The 20,000-nt window shown below is 41.1% G+C and overlaps 2 protein-coding genes across 7 annotated transcripts in view; one reads left to right on the top strand and one right to left on the bottom strand.

Moving 5' to 3' along the window:
- Window positions 1-3,604: 3,604 nt before the first annotated feature.
- Window positions 3,605-20,000, bottom strand: part of dlg4b (discs, large homolog 4b (Drosophila)) — a 40,189-nt gene continuing 23,793 nt past the window's right edge. For 4 of the 6 annotated variants that reach the window (XM_057320182.1, XM_057320185.1, XM_057320184.1 and 1 more), the window contains 12 exons: window positions 19,733-19,847; window positions 19,487-19,643; window positions 19,266-19,368; window positions 18,922-19,033; window positions 18,163-18,339; window positions 17,195-17,244; window positions 17,059-17,106; window positions 16,794-16,895; window positions 16,526-16,698; window positions 5,361-5,473; window positions 5,179-5,270; window positions 3,605-4,611 (listed from right to left, as the gene is read on the bottom strand). In XM_057320182.1, the coding sequence (XP_057176165.1) occupies window positions 4,505-4,611; window positions 5,179-5,270; window positions 5,361-5,473; window positions 16,526-16,698; window positions 16,794-16,895; window positions 17,059-17,106; window positions 17,195-17,244; window positions 18,163-18,339; window positions 18,922-19,033; window positions 19,266-19,368; window positions 19,487-19,643; window positions 19,733-19,847 (1,349 nt within the window). In that variant the 3' untranslated portion in view covers window positions 3,605-4,504. The remainder of the gene's footprint in view (window positions 4,612-5,178; window positions 5,271-5,360; window positions 5,474-16,525; window positions 16,699-16,793; window positions 16,896-17,058; window positions 17,107-17,194; window positions 17,245-18,162; window positions 18,340-18,921; window positions 19,034-19,265; window positions 19,369-19,486; window positions 19,644-19,732; window positions 19,848-20,000) is intronic. The other 2 variants (XM_057320183.1, XM_057320188.1) reach the window with 1 other exon arrangement.
- Window positions 5,480-9,175, top strand: LOC130545581 (uncharacterized). Its single transcript, XM_057320190.1, has 2 exons — window positions 5,480-8,422; window positions 9,087-9,175. Exon 1 carries the CDS (start codon window positions 6,347-6,349, stop codon window positions 7,871-7,873), a length of 1,527 nt encoding a protein of 508 aa, XP_057176173.1. The 5' UTR covers window positions 5,480-6,346; the 3' UTR covers window positions 7,874-8,422; window positions 9,087-9,175.

Genomic DNA, 20,000 nt, shown 5'->3' with positions numbered 1-20,000 from the left:
GCGTGATGCATTTATTTTCTGTTACTGTGATTGGGAACGCTGCTGTTCTGTCGAAATAAAGTCACAGAATATTTCATAAAGCAATCGCTGTTCAGTATAATGTCACTGTAACTGTAGAGTACACAGTCATGGCAACTATCAATAAGCATTTATCCTCATAGAAACTCATCATCGCTTTTGGAATGTGACGCGCTGTGTGTGTGTGTGTGTGTGCGTGTGTGTGTGTGCGTGTGTGTGTGCGTGTGCGTGTGTGTGTGTCAGTACAGTCACTGAAATGGAGACAGAAATTTGTGAAGCGTTTGTGTGTAAATGTGTGTGTGTGTGAGTTTCACTGGTGTTTAATGTTGTATTGTGTACAGTGTGATTTCAGTCACTCCCTGTTTCACATACTGTGTGCGTGTGTGTGTGTGTGTGTGCGTGTGAAACTCAATGACTCTCTGCTGATTTGACGGTCAGATTGTGTTACTGTGTGCAAAGCTTCTGTTTGAAAAGACACAACACAGACAAATGAAAACCAGCCCTTCACCTGTCTGTCTGTCTGTCTGTCTGTCTGTCGGTCGGTCTAGTCGAGTTCCTGCAGACATGCCTCTACTCACAGAGAAACCCATCATCACAGTCTGTCTATACACCGATAAAACACAACATGTGTCATCTCATGTCATTCTGCTGTCAAATAAAACACAACGTCACACAACTAAATGAAAGTGTTTCTCCTTTCAAACACATGTGAATATTCATTTATGGACATTTGACAGCTTTGTCTTACTAAAGCCACTTCTAAAGCTATTTAATCGTTTACATGAACGGATTCAAATGAAGAACTCAAGTTGAAGTGACTCAATGTTACAAACATGAATGTGAAAAATGACAGAAATAGAGACAGCTGTGTCTTAAATACACACACAATAAGATCATGACTGAATTGAAGAAACGTTCATGTTAGCTGTGATTTCTTCACCATTTCACAACACCGACACGCATCAAACTGAAGCAGATTCATTATTTCATAGACATGTTTTTCCTCCATTTCTTAAATGTTCTTGCTCAGGTGTCGCTCTTTCATAGCTCAGTCTGGTGTGTTTCTCCAGCAGCAGACATGAAATGAGCGTGTAATAAACCCATGAAGAGTCTGGAGGTGTGAATGAATGTAGGTTGTAATGTGATGAGAAATGTTTGAGTTCACATTGAGATCTTCACTAATATTGACTTTTGATTGCAGACGAGACACATCTGAGCTCAGTTGTTGACATCTCTTCTCAAACTCTCATGACAGACTCTTTTTCTCCTCATGAGAAATCTCCGAGACGCACACGAGACTTCTGATGGATCAGATGTGACGGTCACACCTGAAGTCGTTCTCAGAGGTGTTAGAAACGTTGTAAAGATGCATCACACTAGTGCTGCTTTTTACACCCCATTATTTCCCTTTGCACTTCTGTTTCACTCACTGAATGTCATACGCTTCACAGAAAACATCACACTGACCCCGACACTGTCTGTTTCTCGCACAGAAGTTTGGAATCTGGACATCACCGACTTTATTTATGAGCAAGAGAAAGCTGGAGAATTCAGTCAAGAAGTAACGCTGATCTGATATGAATCGATTCATCATGACGAAAACATGTCAAGATCATTTTCTTTCTGGTTTATTTGGAAACAGCTCTGAACATGACACGTGTCAAATCTCTCTCAGATGTTCCATAAATCCCTGCATGTTGTGACCCCCCCCCCCACACACACACACAGACAATAGAAGCCCCCGGAGGCCAGCATGGAGATGTCTGTTAACACCACACCCGCTCTAGTGGCCCTCATGACATCATAACACAGGAACAGTGCTCTCACCTCTGACTCCTCCCCCCACCACACGCTCTTAAGGGCACAGTCCACTTCCTGCTGACACACACACACACACACACACACGGTTGAGAGATGATATGTTTGATATGATGGCAGAATTCTTCACTCGTGACCTCACTAGACATGTGAGATGAGCAGAAACACAACCATGTGTGTCACAGCATCAAACATACAATCATACAAACACACATACCGTCACATAAAACATCTTACGGGATTCGATGAGGGAAGAACAGTGAAACATGTTTCTGACGAAAGTGGAAGGTATAGACCCTCATCTCAGGCTGAGACCTCAAGAAGCTGCTTGATAAAATGATACGAGAACATTTCTTTTGACTTTCTTATTTTCATTCATTCTAATTTAATTAAACTACTTTTAAATATTCATTAAGTAGATATTAACAAAATATTTCATTGTCACTAGACTTGCTTTTTCCTTTAGACATAAAAGCAGTGTTGTAGATAAGAAGTAAATAATACCATATGATTTCTTTGGTTACTTACTATTTCTAATAATGTTAAATATTATTCTCGTTTTATTTGATGTCTATTTGTTTAGGTTGTTTTTTCCACTTTGAAACAAAGCGTGTTCAAACGTGTATAGTGGTATAAACTTAAAGTGAATATAAAGGACTCTGATAAAAGCACGACACAGTGTCTCAGAGAGGCAACAAGCATCTGCAAGGACTCCACACCCCCGGCTATCATCTCTTTAAACTCTTCCCATCAGGCAGATGTTATGAAGCCATAGACTCACGCACAATCAGATTTAAGAACTTGATAACTTACTATCCATATCATCCCCTTCATAAACATGTTTACAGATGCATTGTAGCATGCCATTACACTTTTCTGCCTATACTGGTTCAATACTCACCTCCTGCACTACTTTAATATTACTGCAATGGCTCAACAGAGATATATGAGCATTGCACGTCCCTTACAAGAGTTCTTTTGTTCCTTCCGTTTTAACATTTCACTTGCTGTTGCACTGCTGTTTATACCCCTCAATTGTATATAATGGTTATACGCTTTAGTTTTGATAATAATGGTTATACTGTTTGTATTGCTTATTTGCTTTGAGTCTTGAAAAAGATTAATTCAGTTTTTATAATGGACTTTTCAATATCATTATGAAACAAGAATTTCTTTTTCACTTCTGAAAATTTATATTTGGGTCCCACAAAAATTGATAACCGGTTTATTATTAGCAGTAATAAAACAAACTTGACACTAAACACCCTGAAGGCGTCATTGGTCACTTAGTCACGTCTTATAATCTCGTGCTGCCACCACGTGTTGAGAATGTAAACTGCATGTCACGCGCACGATGTCTGATGACAGTGTTCAGTGACTCTCCTCCAGCATCTTCTGCAGACTCGTACAAAACTATCACAAAACACACAACATGATGCTCAACAACAACACGCAATGAACGGTGTCAATTGTGTTGTTTTGTTGAAACTAAGTACAGTTGGGGTTTTGTGTTTAAAATTGGCAGATGTGGATTTTTCAACAATTCTTCAGTCTGTAGGCATTATTCTTAAACAACGGCTCACACACGCACGCACGCACGCACGCACGCACTCACGCACGCACGCACGCACGCACGCACGCACGCACGCACGCACGCACGCACACACACACACACACACACACACACACAGCCTCCTAACCCCTGCTGGTTATGTTACAGTGACAACACACACACTGATGACAGAAGAAACACCTGAAAACAGAGTCGTCCTGTGGAAAATTAAAAGACTTTAATGATTTGATCATGTCAGTACTTTAGAGCGCAACAGTAAATATAAGTATTAATTCATTTCTTTCATATAATGCATGAGAGATGTGTGTGAAAACAGGTGCACTCAAACTAAAGCAGAAGAAGCCTTTGGTTGAATGTTTGAGAGCAGTGCATTATGGGTAGAGGAAGTGTTGTGTATGTGTGATGATTGTTTGTATGGACACAAAGAGTTCATTTGTGTGTGTGTGTGTGTGTGTGTGTGTTCATGTGTTTAAAGCCCCATTGGTTGATAATCTGAGTTGGTATGTACAGCTGTAGAATATTCATAGAGAATAATATTATTAATAGTCAACACTACATACGCACACGCACACACAAATTAATCATCAAATGATTTGCAAACCACACCAGCCTCTTCATCACTAAAAGAATAAATCTAATGTACTGAAATCACACACACACTCGTCTCTCTCCCTGTGCAGTTTAAAGAGTTTTATTATATGTAAACAGTAGCCCTATAGAGATACACACACACACACACGAGAGTCAGTGTTTTGTGTGTGTAAGAGAGTGTCCATGTGTGTGTGTGTACGTGTGTGTGTTGTTAAAGTGCGCAGTGCTCATGTGTCAGGTCTATATTGCCTCAGACATTGTGCTGCACTCACTGAGCTCACAGTTGCCATGGAAACAACCCACACAAACACCTGCATCATCATCACGTCACATGTGTTGCGGCTGATGTTCTCTCACACACACACACAGATGAGCGGGTGTGTTACAGTGTTGTGTTGGTGTCTGTTGATCAACAGTTCTCAGGTCACAGGTCTGTTAGCACTGAAAGAGTCACATGACACACCGTCTTCATGTGTGTGTGTGTGTGTGTGTGTGTGTGTGTGTTTACAGTCTCTCTCTTGCTGGTATCCAGATATACGGTCCAGACTGTTCCTCGATCTCTGTCTTTATACGATGATAAACCTCCTCGAAGTTGTCACCTTCCACAACCGCTACACACAAACACACACAATCATATCAACACAACAATTGTAAGTAACTTCACTGATAACACAATCCAGACAGGGATGAAATAAATTCAAGAACTGAATGATAATGATAACAGAAATGATTTCCTTTGGTTTTCTGATAAGTGCGAAATCATTTTACTCTGAAAAACTCAAAACTTCATCGCCAGCTACACAACCAGCATTTATTCACAAGAACTTCATTCGCAATGATTGTGATCATTGACACACACCAGATACACTATATGGAGAAAAGTATTGGGATGTTCCCTTCTAAAGAATAGTTTGACACTGCTTTTCTTTTCATGACAATGAACACAGAGCTGAACACCTTTGAGTCAAACACACAAACCCATCCATGACCTTTACACAGACATTTCACAACAACACACATCCATCCAAAACTGTTACAACAACAATGAGAACTAAAGACTTTCTTATGATATTGAAGCACTATAGCATGAATATATTTGGACACTTTTCTCCATACAGTGAACATTAGACGTGTTGTGGAGATGATGAGATCAGACTGATGAGCTGAGAATCTCTCACCTGTGAAGCACTCGATGAAGTCTTGCTCCAGTTTGACAGCTCGGTCTAGAGCTCTCCGTGCCTGATCCTCCGTCAAACGCTTGTTTATATCTCTGAAACACAGCGGTCAGATACACATTACACACATACATGTGTGTTTTAAGAGGACACCTAACCATCACAGAAAACACACAGTGACTCACAGTACGTTGTGCAGGGACGAGGGTCTTATAAAGATGGCGATTGGATGAAGTTGTGCAGCCTGTAACCGTCTGACAGCATTAGCAGAGACATCCAGGACACAGTGTTTCCCCTGCTGACCAACACACACACACACACACACACACACACACACACATGTTGGGATTCCATGTTTTATGGGGACATTCCATAGACACAATGGTTTTTATACTGTACAAACTGTATCTCATATTCCCTCCCCCTACCCCTAACAATCACACACAACTGTCTGCTCTTTTACATTTTCACAAAAGTTCATTCTGTATGATTTATAAGCTTGTTTCCTCATGAGGACCAAAAAATGTCCCCACAAGGACAAGGGTTTTGGATATTGCCATCTTTGTGGGGACATTTTGTGCCCATACCGTAGGGTTTACCCTTCACACACACACACACACACACAAACGCACACGCACGCGCACACACACACACACACGCACACACGCATGCACGCACACACACACACACACACACACGCACACACAGCTCGTGAGTTTCTCTCTCTCTCAATTTCAATGTAAGGGCCCTTTATTAGCATGACAAAGTGTACATTGGTATTGCCAAAGCATCTCCAGCTGGGCTGCGTACACATATGTAACAAACGAAAAGAAAGATAATTATAATAATAAAATAAAATAAAGTGTTTATGTATGTAGTGCAACTTAAAGTGGTTGATAATATATGTAAATATGAGTTTACAAGATCAAAATATAGATGTAAGTATTAGAATAAAGGGCTATAATAATATAATGTTGTGTAGATATTGGACACATCAGGTCAGAGCAGATTGATTGTTTTCTCTTGTGTTGTGACAGACAGCTAACACACAGCATCCTTGTGTTCTCCTAACACACACGCCACTTTCTCATCGTCTGACACACTTTCAAACATCTGGTTTTTCCATCAAACATCGTCCGTATGTGCGTGTCTCGTTTTTTGCAGTGTGTTAATGGCGGACAGAACAGAACAGATTGGTTTTGAAAACATTTCTTCGGCATCAAGGATGAACAAGGCAGTTGTGGTTTTTGTAAAGGAGGAAGAGTTAGTTAATCGCCTAGTTGTCAGCGGAATTGCGGTAAGTGGCGTTTTTATTAATGTTTCCCCGCTGGTTGCGCCGACGACACGTATAACTATCGCGAACGTGCCCCCATTCATTCGTAATGATGAAATCGAGCGGGGATTAGTTCGTTATGGAAAGTTTGCTAGCGCAATCGAAATGGTTCCACTTTGCTGTAGAAATGCAGCATTAAAGCATGTTATGTCGTTTAGGAGGCAGGTGTTCATGTTTTTGAATGAGCCAGAGTTGGATGTTTCTTTTAGAGTATGGCATGAAGGTAAGGCGTACATGATTTACGCAAGCTCTGGCAGTATGAGATGTTTTGAGTGTGGAGATGTGGGACATAAAAGGATGAAGAGCCCACATAAAGCCCAGAGCAATGAAGAAGTTGCAGGTCCTAGTGACGCTGCTGATGTAGGAAATGGACACGATACTGTATCACAGTTGCACACTGGAGAATCGAGTGATGGTCAAGCTCAAAGTGTTACTCAAACTGATGATGTTGTTAATGATGATGGTGATGATAATGAGCTTGAGAAAGATGAGGAACATGGCTTGTCTGAACAAAGTAAAAAGGCTGAGATTAATGGAAGTGTATATGATGAAGTGGCAGGGACATCTGAATGTGTTGAAATGTCTGAGGAGGAAGAGATGGGAGATGATGATTCAGTTTCTGATATTTCTGAGATAGGTTCACAGGTTTTAGATGATACGTACACATTACAGGAAATTAATACGTTTTTGGATGCAACGTTTGGAAAAACAGTGAAGGTCAAAGATTCTTTTCCGGATATAGAAAAATTTATTGGGTCAGTGGGATTGCTACAGAGAACGGCCAGTTACGAGGCATTAAGTAAAAAAAAGAGATTTCGTTTGAAAAAAATGGTAACAAATTTAAGGAAGGAAAAAAAGCGTGCTTTGGAGGAAAAAAGTAAAATGAAAAAAATGCACATGGTGGTTTCTAAACTTTGTGAGTTACGTTTGTTCCTGTACTGTCTCTTTCCTTTCCTCTTTATTATGGGGTATTTGAGGGTGGGATCTTTAAACATAAATGGAGGTAGAGATAGGAATAAGTTAGCAATGATCTCAGAGTTTTTCCAAATTAATCGGGTTGATGTAGCTTTTATTCAAGAAACCCATACTAATACTGATAATGAAAATGAATGGAATATGTGGTGGGAGGGGAAGCTCATTTTAAGTCATGGGGCAAACAATAGCGCAGGAGTAGCAATTTTATTTTCTAAGAATATAAATGTTAAAATCTTAACTGTAAATGAGGTTGTAAAAGGTAGAATGTTGTTAACTAAAATAGAGGTTGGAGAAATGGTATTTATTTTAATTAATGTTTATGCCCCCAATAATGGGGTTGAAAGGATGGATTTTTTGTATGAAAATGAGAAGGGAAATTCGGACACTTAATAGTAATGAATGTATTGTTTTGGGAGGAGATTGGAATTGCACCACAGATTTTATAATTGATAGAAATGGTGAAGAGCCAGATAGTCGATCTAGTAATGTGTTGACAAATGTATTGAATGAATTTGAATTACTAGATGGAGAATGATCAATCAAAAAGCTAGACAAAATACTTGGCTTAAAGTAACTGATAATAGAGTTTGTGGTGCAAGACTAGATAGATTTTATTTGGGTAAATTATGGAATAATAGGGTGATGAAGGCTTTCCATTTTGAACAGTTTTTCAGACCATCACATGGTTATTTTTGATTTTCATTTTAAACGTATGTCAAAATGTACTTATTATTGGCATTTTAATGCTAAATTATTATAAGATGTTAATTTTTGTGATTTATTTGATTTGTTCTGGAAGAAATGGAAAACGAAGAAGGAATCATTTGAAAATCTCAGTCAGTGGAGGGATGTGGGTAAAGTGAACATAAGGATTTTTTGTCAGAATTATTCATCATGTATTGGATCAGTGGTAAAGGAAACTGTGGAAAGACTACAAATGTCATGGAACGAGACGAGACAGAACCCAAACGCAGGCAGTTTAAGGGTTAACAAAAATACTTTTATTAATAAGACAAACAAAAAACCCACAATGGGGAAAACACAACTAATAAAACGAGAATCAAAAACTAAACTTCCACAAGGGAAAAAAAACAAGGTCCAAGGAGAATGTAAATAATAAGTCCAACACGAAGGGAACACGATAATCCGACAGGTAATCCAAAATAATAAATCCACAGGGAAAGGGAAATCCACAGGAAAACGTAATCCACAGGAATCGGACAGTAGGGTCCGACTAAAACGCACGTACAAAGAACAAAGCAACGACCAGGACTGGGAATACACACAGGATTTATAAAGGGAACCACTGACGAGGGAAAATGATACAGGGATGGTGAAGGACAGGTGACAAGGCTCAACATTAATGGAGTCTGGTGGGAAGGTAAAGGGGCAGGTGAGGGAGATGAAACAATAATGGGACACTAAACGGAGAAACAAGGGGGCGGAGCTAAACGAAAAACAGGACGACACGCGCCGAAATGTCAAAACATACCCACACGTGTCTCCAAACAAGACATAACACACACAAGACATGGTACTGTCACGACCCTGTCCACAAGGCTCGAAAACTCAGGACAGGAAGGACAGGATCCTGACAACAAAGAGACATTGAACTTTTAGAAAAGGAATGTTTTTATAATAATGAACTTGTGCATGATGATGCCTTACAAAGGAAAAGGAGAGAGCTTGGAACTTTTCTACAAGAACAAATAAAAACAGCGTTAATAAGGGCAAGATTTTGCTCTATTAAAGACATGGACACTCCAAGCACTTTCTTTTTTAATCTTGAAAAGAAAAGTACAACACGGAAACAAATGTATCATCTTCGTCGGCATCATGGTTCTATAACAACAGATCCTGTAGAAATAAGGAAGTTGGCGGTGGATTTTTATTCACAACTATATACTTCTTAATACTGTAAGACTGAAAGTGCTGATGAACTACTACTACTACTAAACTTGACAGTGAGCTGAAAAAGGCTCTGGATAATAACATTACTTTTCAAGAGCTGACAGAGGCAATGCAGCAGTTGTCCAAGGGTAGATCCCCAGGAATTCCCAGAAAGGCCAAAGAAGATGCTTACAGAAGTGGGGACAAAGTCTTGTATAATCAGGCCAAAAACACACTGACAAAGGAGATAAGAGCAGCTAAGAGAAGCTACTCTGAAAAGCTGAAGAACCAGTTTTCAGCCAACGACCCTGCATCAGTGTGGAAAGGCCTGAAAGACATTACCAACTACAAGCCATCATCCCCTCAGTCTGTGGGTAATCAACGACTGGCTGACGACCTGAACGACTTCTATTGTCGTTTTGAAATGCAGAGTCTCACCCTCCACACCCGCCCTGACCCTATCTCTGCTATATCATTAACACCTCCTCTTGACACTCAACCTGCACTTAAGATCTGCGAAGAGGATGTTTGCCAGCTTTTCCGCAAACAAAAGATCAGAAAAGCACCAGGCCCAGACAATGTCTCTCCCTCCTGCCTGAAAGTCTGTGCGGAGCAGCTGTCGCCCATCTTCACTAATATTTTTAACAGATCTTTGGAGCAGTGTGAAGTCCCTTCATGCTTCAAACGCTCCACCATCATCCCTGTACAGAAGAAACCCAAAATCTCTGGACTTAATGACTACAGGCCTGTTGCTTTAACATCTGTGGTCATGAAGTCATTTGAGAGACTTATACTGGCCCACCTGAACGACATCACCAGACCACTTCTTGATCCCCTCCAGTTTGCTTACCGAACAAACAGGTCTGTGGACGATGCAGTAAACATGGGACTGCATTACATCCTACAACACCTAGACAGACCAGGGACTTACATCAGGATCCTGTTTGTAGACTTCAGCTCTGCCTTCAACACCATTATCCCGGACCTCCTCCTGCCCAAGCTTACCCAGCTCTCTGTGCCAACCTCTACCTGTCAGTGGATTATTAACTTCCTGTCGAACAGGCAGCAGCTAGTGAGGTTGGGAAAATTTAAATCCAGCACATGTACCATCAGCACCGGAGCTCCTCAAGGATGTGTTCTTTCTCCACTGCTATTTTCACTCTACACAAACGAATGCACCTCTACAGACCCTTCTGTCAAACTCCTGAAGTTTGCAGATGACACCACAGTCATTGGCCTTATTCAAGACGGTGATGAATCTGCTTACAGAAAGGAGGTTGCTCAGCTGGCTGCCTGGTGTAGTCAAAACAACCTAGAGCTGCATGCATTCAAGACAATGGAGATGATAGTGGATTTCAGAAGGAACCCTCCATCACTTCCTCCCCTCACCAACCTGGACAGCGCTGTGGATACTGTGGAGTCCTTCAGGTTCCTGGGCTCCACCATCTCTCAGGACCTGAAGGGCAGTTGTGGCCTAATGGTTAGAGAGTCGGACTCGTGACCAGAAGGTTGCCGGTTCGATTCCCAGGGCCGGCGGGTAACAACTGAGGTGCCCTTGAGCAAGTCACCTTACCCCTACTTGCTCCCCGGGCGCTGCAGTGATAGCTGCCCACTGCTCCGGGGGTACGTGTGTTCACTACTCTCTGGATGGGTTAAATGCAGAGGTCACATTTCGTTGCCTTGTACCTTCGTACATGTGCAATGACAATAAATTGAATCTAAATCTAAAAAAAAATCTAAAAAATCTGAAGTGGGAGTCCCACATAGACTCCATTGTAAAGAAGGCCCAGCAGATGTTATACTTCCTCCGTCAATTGAGGAAGTTCAACCTACCACAGGAGCTACTGACCCAGTTCTACTCAGTGGTCATCGAATCTGTTCTGTGCACTTCAATTGCTGTTTGGTATGGCTCGGCCACCAAATCAGACCTACGAAGACTACAACGGACAGTTCGTAGTGCTGAGAAGATTATTGGTGCTCCTCTGCCCACACTTCAGGACCTGTACGATTCCAGAGTGAAAAACAGGGCAAGAAAAATCATCATTGACTCCACACACCCAGCACACAAACTTTTTGAACTGTTGCCCTCTGGCCGGCGCTTTAGAGCACCAAACACCAGGACTTCCAGACACAGAAGCAGCTTCTTCCCCCGGGCAATCTCCCTCCTAAACACATAACTGCTCCTTAAGAGCAATATTCCACTTCCACTACTCCTATAGTGTGCACTATAGTGCCTTATTATATCTGCATTTTATTTCTACATGTATATAACACTACCTCTACTTACTACATTATCCATTTGCACAAGTGTACATACAATCTGTTCATATGTATATTCTACTATATACTACCCTGTACAATGTCTCTTATATGTTATTATCCGCCATTTTCTGTAAAAAATAGTCTTTATTTTATATATGCATATTTTAGAATCTTTTAGACTGTAAATCGTTTTATATTGTATTGTCATTGTGTTGAATGTCTGTACTAGAAGCGTCCAACACCAAAGAAAATTCCTTGTGTGTGCAAGCACACTTGGCAATAAAGCTCTTCTGATTCTGAATTGATGGATTGACTGCGGGGTTCTATCAACATTTTTGGAGTGTTTTAGGAGAAGATGTTTATGAGGTACTGTCTGAATGTTGCCAAAGTAAGAGATTTCCGATAAGCTGTAGTAGGGCAGTACTTTCCTTACTTCCAAAAAAAGGAGATCTAGGTCTTCTAAAGAATTGGAGACCGGTGTCATTACTGTGTGTTGACTATAAAATATTCTCAAAATGTTTAGCTAACAGACTAAAGGGTTATCTAAGTTTATTGGTGCAGAAGGAACAGACATACTGCATTCCTGAAAGGTCTATAATGGACCATATTTTTTTACTACGTGATGTTATGGAAATAAGTCAGTTAAATAACTATGAAATTGGAGTTCTTTCTTTAGATCAAGAGAAAGCATTTGATAGAGTTGACCATGGTTATCTCTTTAATGTTTCAAGGAATTTTGGTTTTGGTGATGCATATATTTAATATATTCAGTTGTTGTATTCAAATGCATTTGTTCTTGTGAAAGCTGGTGGTGTTTTAAGCGCACCAATACCTGTTTTTAGAGGAATCAGGCAAGGCTGTCCACTTTCAGGACAACTATATAGCCTTGTGATTGAACCTCGTTTGTGCAGGTTAAGGAGAAATCTTAATGTCTTAATGTCCTGAGTCTTGATTCCAAATGGAGACATAAGTTCTATGGTGTCCGTGTCGGCTTATGCTGATGATGTTACGGTTTTTATTACAGGCCAAGATGATGTTACAGTTTTAACTAAGAATATTGAACAATATGAAAAGGCATCCTCAGCTAGATTAAACTGGGGGAAAAGTGAGGGTTTTATTATTGGAGAGTGGACGAGAAAAGGACCTCCAAAGCTTCCTGGTGGGTTGAAATGGGGTAGGGAAGGGTTGAAAGTTTTAGGTGTATATTTAGGGAATAACCAATTTCAGGAAAAAAATTGGGAGGGTATGTTGGAGAAAGTAATTGCTCGATTGTCTAAATGGAAATGGCTATTACCACAGATGTCGTATAGAGGGAGAGTTTTGGTTGTTAACAATCTAACTGCCTCTACGCTGTGGCACAGGATGATGGTCATGGAGCCACCTGATGAACTGATTTGCCGTATACAGAGAGCATTAGTGGATTTCTTCTGGAGCAGGCAGCACTGGATCCGAGCAGCTGCACTGTATCTACCTGTCCAGGAAGGAGGACAGGGTCTGGTGGATGTGAGGAGTCATACCCGTGCTTTCAGCAGCACAGAGACTCCTGTACCATAAGGATTTGACTTGGGCCCAAACTGCTTGTGCTTTGTTACAGAAAGTAGGAGGACTAGGGTTGGATAAACATTTATTCCTAATAAAACTGGAGGAGGTGAGCTTGTGTGAGATTACACCATTTTACAAGTCTATGTTGAAGGCATGGAGAACTGTTTTTAAAGCAGAGAGGGACATTGATCCTCAAGGACATTGGGTTACTGAAGAACCTTTGTTTTTCAATCCACTGATACAGACAAGGATGTTATCTTCTGTGAGTATACGAACATGCTTAATAAGGAATAAAATTATAAAACTGGGGCATCTCTTGGACTATAATGGATGGCGATCAGTAGAGAACCTCAAAGAGGTGACAGGATTATGATCATCAAGACTCACAGCAAAGCTGATGGAAGAGATTTTTAATGTAATACCAAGCAGCTACAGAGAGACCATTGCAAGAAAAGAAAATGATATGATTGCATTCCCTAACATTAAAATTGCACCCGCAAGTAACGAAGATCTGGAGGGTGAAGACGCTGGTTCAATTTTGTCCTTTGAGGTTCCTCAAATAGACTTTTTCTAATCTACATCAAAGAAGGCCATATATCATACCACAGTAAAGGTTACTCATCAGGAATCACTTAAGGGAGTAAAAGCCTCTGGATGGCCAGGACTGTTAACTCCAGACTTTCTCGTAAGGGACCGGTGGAGAACCCTGTATAAGCCTCCGGTGGAGAAGCGAACAGCTGATCTACAGTGGAGGATTATTCACAGGGCAATAGCTACAGACAGACATGTAGCACACTTGAATCCAGCAGTGGGTGGGGAATGTAGGTTCTGTGGGGAAGAAGAGGATTTGGAGCATTTATTTTTAAGATGTGCTAGACTTCTAGGCCTTTTTAACCTTCTTAAGGAATTGTTCAGGGGTTTTAATGAGGATTTTTCAGATAAAGTGTTCATCGAAGGGTTAAAGTATGGATTTTCGATGAGTAAAAAAGTGTGTTTATTGAGTTATTTGATTGGGACAGTAAAATTGGCAGTATGGAAGACTAGAAAAAATAAGGGCTTACTTTTTGCAAGTACGGATTCTGAATTAATGTTTAGGGGATTAGTGGCAGGAAGTCTTAAAGTGGAGTATGTGTATTATAATGTTGTAAACAATGTCCAGAGTTTTATTGAAATATGGTGTGCAGAGGTGGGTAGAGTAGCCAAAATCTTTACTCAAGTAAAAGTACAAGTAACTTGAGAAATTGTTACTCAAGAAAAAGTAAAAGTCACTATTTTAAAATTTACTTGAGTAAAAGTAAAAAAGTATGCAATGAAAAAACTACTCAAGTAGCTAGTTACTTAGTTACTTTGTATCTGATTATATAGGCCTACTACATAAAGTTAATATTAACGCCAATATTTTAATATTACATTTTAATCAATATTTTTAATTATCATAAGCAGATATCTTTGCAATATTCTAGAGAGACTAAAGAATAGACAAACACAGAAGAGACAAGCATTTCTGTAAATTTCATCTAGTCCTGATGTCAATGTAGTTTACACAACTTATTTAGAATAATAGACCATGTCAAACTAAAGCATGAACTAAACTCAGAGCATTTCCTAAGATGATCTAGAACATCTGCAGTGCTCTCTTAAATGAAATACACATTTTTGAACAAAGCTCATGTTTTCTCGTGTTGTGTCACGTGTGTGTTGTGAAACGCTCTTACTTGTAAACAAACAGTAAACAGTGAACCACACGCCCATCAACAAGTTTTCTTCCTTCTGTTCTTCAAATGTATATTTCTGCAAGCCCACGTCTCTGTGTCTGACAGGTAACGCGCATGTTGCTGTGTCTGAGTGTATATGCATTCACGTATATGACACATTTGCAGTTTTGATTGTATAGATATAGATTAATATCCACTTCATCCAACGCTCTTTGTGTTCTGCGTGTTCTTAAGTTTCGCGCTACGAGGAGTGAGTAATCCTGTTCAGATGATTCAGTCGTGCTGCGAACTGAACAAATCATTTGAACTGATTCATTAGCCTATTCAAATGGTTTTGCCCATTGTTCAATTAATGCTTTCAAAAGAATCGACTCAAAAGAATCGATCACTCGGGAATGCCCGTAAAAAGAGACGACAACCTTGAAATAAACAACGCGTTTTAAAAAGCATATTTTAAAATGAAGGAACGAAGGAACGTCACGCAATGTAAGTTATGTAACGAAGTAAAAGTACAGATTTTCTATTAGAAATTTACTCAAGTAAGAGTAAAAGTACACACTTTTAATTTTACTTAAAAAGTACATATTTTCCAAAATGTTACTCAAGTAAATGTAACGAAGTAAATGTAGCGCGTTACTACCCACCTCTGAAGTTTTAATTATTATCGAAGATTTAATGTTATCACATTTATAAGACATTCAGTGTACTCTTGGATAAGTCAATTGAACAGATATGTTATGATTACCTGACATGTATCTATACTCAAAGTAAAATCTAAATAGTTTATAAAATTATATAAATCTCAAATACTCTCTCTTGCTCTCTCTCTCTCTCTCTCTCTCTGCTCTCTACTCTACTCACTCACTCACTCACTCACTCACTCACTCACTCACTCACTCACTCACTCACTCACTCACTCACTCACTCACTCACTCACTCACTCACTCACTCACTCACTCACTCACTCACTCACTCACTCACTCACTCACTCACTCACTCACTCACTCACTCACTCACTCACTCACTCACTCACTCACTCACTCACTCACTCACTCACTCACTCACTCACTCACTCACTCACTCACTCACTCACTCACTCACTCACTCACTCACTCACTCACTCACTCACTCACTCACTCACTCACTCACTCACTCACTCACTCACTCACTCACTCACTCACTCACTCACTCACTCACTCACTCACTCACTCACTCACTCACTCACTCCTCATCTCACTCACTCACTCACTCACTCACTCACTCACTCACTCACTCACTCACTCACTCACTCACTCACTCACTCACTCACCTCCTCATCTCTCACTCACTCACTCACTCACTCACTCACTCACTCACTCACTCCTCACTCACTCACTCACTCACTCACTCACTCACTCACTCACTCACTCACTCACTCACCTCACTCATCTCGCTCCTCACTCACTCACTCCACTCACTCCTCCTCCTCACTCTCTCACTCACTCACTCTCTCCTCACTCACTCACTCACTACTCTCCTCCTCTCTCTCTCTCTCTCTCTCTCTCTCTCTCTCTCTCTCACTCACTCACTCTCTCTCTCTCTGTCTCTGTCTCTCTCTCTCTCTCTCTCTCTCTCTCTCTCTGCGTGTCTGTACCTGTTCTGCGACCTGTCTGACGCTCTGCACGCTGGTTCCGTACAGATGGCTGTTATATTGTCCCGCCTCGATGAATCGATGACTCTGAATGTCTTTTTCCATCTGTTCACGAGATAACACAAAGTGATAATCCCGACCGTCCACCTCATAGTCGCGCTTCGGCCGCGTCGTGTCTGTCGAAAAAGAATGAGAGACTCTTCATTAGTTTACACAAAACATCACAGGTTTCTCACTCTTGCTGCTCAGCGGCTGTAGATTCAAGGCTTACGTGGCACACAGGAGCCAAACTTGTCTGGGAATTCAGAGAGAAGATCATCATTGACTCGATCTTTGCTCGGCCCGAGGATAATGACTGGACGCGCGTAATGCACTGCAGACAGGAAATTACATCACAGTCAACACAACACTACACACAGATATATAACTGTACAGTGAGAGGTCACACAGTATATCTTCATATTTCTCTCTGATACCAGAACGCACTCAATGTTCATTAATACACAACAATCATCATTTTCTAAATCTAAAATCACCTTCAACTTGTGTCACTGTCTCGTAGCTCACAATGTATTCACTGCGTCCTGAAACACACACACACAAAGATTTAAAAATCACATAATGGAAGGCTATATATATATATATATGGTAAATACACAAACACACACTCACCACTGATGGCGTCTCGGCTCTTCAGGCGTGGCCACTCTTTTCTTTCAACTCTACAGAAATTAATTGAATGACTTTCACATTTGTTCTCTCACTGTCTGTCATGTCTTAAGATAGAGCCACACACACACACACATGTATGTTTTATTATCTCTGTGGGGACAGTCCATAGGCGTAGTGAGTTGTATACTGTACAAACTGTATATTATCAACCCTTCACTGGTTACCCATTAAGTATCGTATTGACTTTAAAGTTCTTTTAATCACACTTATAAAGCCTTAAACGGTTTAGCCCCTACCTACATAACAGAGCTTCTACCACACTACAACCCATCACGCTCTCTAAGATCTCTAAACTCAACACCTAGAATAACTCAATCCACCAAAGGGGGCGGAGCTTCCTCATACGTAGCACCTAAACTCTGGAATAGCCTTCCCGATACTATTCCAGGGTCAGACACACTCTCCCAATTTAAATCTAGATTAAAGACACATCTCTTCAGCCAAGAAATCAAACCACCGGGAGACTGCTGATATTAGATATTAATTATTATTTATTATAATGATCTTGCTTGGTCTATAAACACCATGCACTGTGCTGTGTTTTACCTTTCTGTAAAAGTTGACCGGACTGTTTTTCTCATTTGTTCCTGTAAAGCTGCTTTGGAACAATGCGCATTGTGAAAAGCGCTATATACAGTAAATAAAATTGTATTGAATATATTTTATTCCCTATCCCTAACCCAACCCCTACACCTAAAGATCGTAGAAAACTTTTTGCATTTTTAGATAATTTTTCAAAAATTATCGTTCTGTACAATTTATAAGCTTTTGTGCCCATGAGGACCTCAGTTTATGTTCCCACAGTGACACGAGTCCCCATGAGTTGGTGTGTATTCAGGTTTAGGTCCCCACCGGGATATACAAACATGAACACACACACACACACACACACACACACACACACACACCTTCTCTTGCTGGGAATGTATCCCGTCTCCTCCAGTTCTCCATGTGGAGAGAGTTTTCCAGCCTGCCACCATTCCTCTTCAGTGCAGTCAAACACCTGCAGAACATCACCAAACCTGAATCCTACGGCCTGAGAGAGAAAACCACAGTCTGCCGTCTTATCATAGTCAAACAGAGCCCTGCAGACAGAGAGAGAGAGAGAGAGAGAATGTTTGACACCTCTAACAACATGCAGCTTTATGGAGGACCACTAGTTATCGTCCTCTGCCGGAGGACAGCCGTGTGTGTGTTCAGATTCAAGTCACTGATGCTTGCCTACGGGACTATCACCGGATCTGCGCCGACATACCTTCACACCCTCCTACACCCCATCAAGATCCCTGCGTTCAGCAAACCAGCGGCGTCTTGTGTTGCCTTCTCATAAGGGCAGTAAATCGCTTTCCCGCTCATTCTCCTTCACAACTCCTTCCTGCTGGAACACTCTTCCTAACTCGGTCGGGTCAACCACATCTCTCACGACATTCATAAACTACTTCAAACCATCTCTTCTGTGAACACTCGACAGAAATCACACTAACCCTCTCTCTTCCTCTCAACTGGTGTTGGTCTGGCTTTTGTTGAAACCAGTAACTTTGTATCAGCACCTGTTGTGTTATTGCTCCTGTGTGACATATGGCTTACTGCTCCCTGAACTCTCTGTGAGTCGCTGTGGATAAAAGCCTCTGCTAAATGACTCAATGTAAATGTGTACGTGCATGTACCTGATGAAAAAGCTTCTCTTGCCGGCCTGTATTGACACCGCTGCCGACATCAGACTGCTGTTCATCAGCTGCTCACGCAGGTCGTGAATCTTTGCCTCAAACCTGCTGTACTCTATACACACACACACTTCACTCAGATTCTTCTGTTAGCCTGTTAAATCATTTCGTCTTTATTTTTAGCTTTGCTACATTATTTTAAGGACACATTTAGCACTCATCACGTATCTCTGAAATCAGTTTCATATCTGTACTACAGTAACAACATTTGAAATGAAACTCTGCTACGCTGTGATGAACACAAAACAAGCTTCAGGTCAGGTTGTGTGTGCGTGTGTGTGTCTTACCCTCAGGTCTGTATTGTGCGATGATGGTGACCGTCTGTCCTGCACTCTTCAGCGCTGCTGCGGCCTGCTCATGTGTGGCATGACGTAGATCCACACCATTCACCTGCAGACATTCAATGATATTTCACATGAGATGAGCTGTTCGTGTTCTGATGTAGTTGTGTGTGATGTGTATTAGTAAAGAATCAGGAGTTGTGTGTTATTGTTAAGCTTGGACATACACTGAGGATTTGATCTCCTTTCCTCAGCTCTCCGCTCAGATCTGCTGCTCCTCCAGATAAGATGAAGGAGATGAAGATTCCTTCACCATCCTCACCTCCCACGATATTAAAGCCCAGACCAGTGGATCCCCTGTGAATGATGACACGCCTCGGCTCCCTGCCACACACAAACACAACACGCTAACCTCACAGCAGAGCTTAGCATGAATGTCAAATGTTTGTGTATGTGTGTTTGCGTGTGCTCACCTGGGGATGACCTCATCCCCCAGCAGCAAGTCTTTAGAGATGGGAGAGTATCGCCGTGGAGACGAGGGACTCAGGCCTTGTGGGTAATCAGACATATCCATATGAGAAGAATACGCTGGAAAAAAACAATAAATGTTTGGGTACAAACCAAATGTGTGTGTGTGTGTAATCACATCTGTACTGGTGATATCAGGTGTGTGTGAGTGTGCGTTCATGTTTGTATATCCCGGTGGGGACCTAAACCTGAATGCACACCAACACATGGGGA

The sequence above is a fragment of the Triplophysa rosa genome, linkage group LG21, assembly GCF_024868665.1.
Source record: "Triplophysa rosa linkage group LG21, Trosa_1v2, whole genome shotgun sequence".
Lineage (NCBI taxonomy): Eukaryota > Metazoa > Chordata > Actinopteri > Cypriniformes > Nemacheilidae > Triplophysa > Triplophysa rosa.
This window is presented reverse-complemented; position numbering and strand designations above follow the sequence as displayed.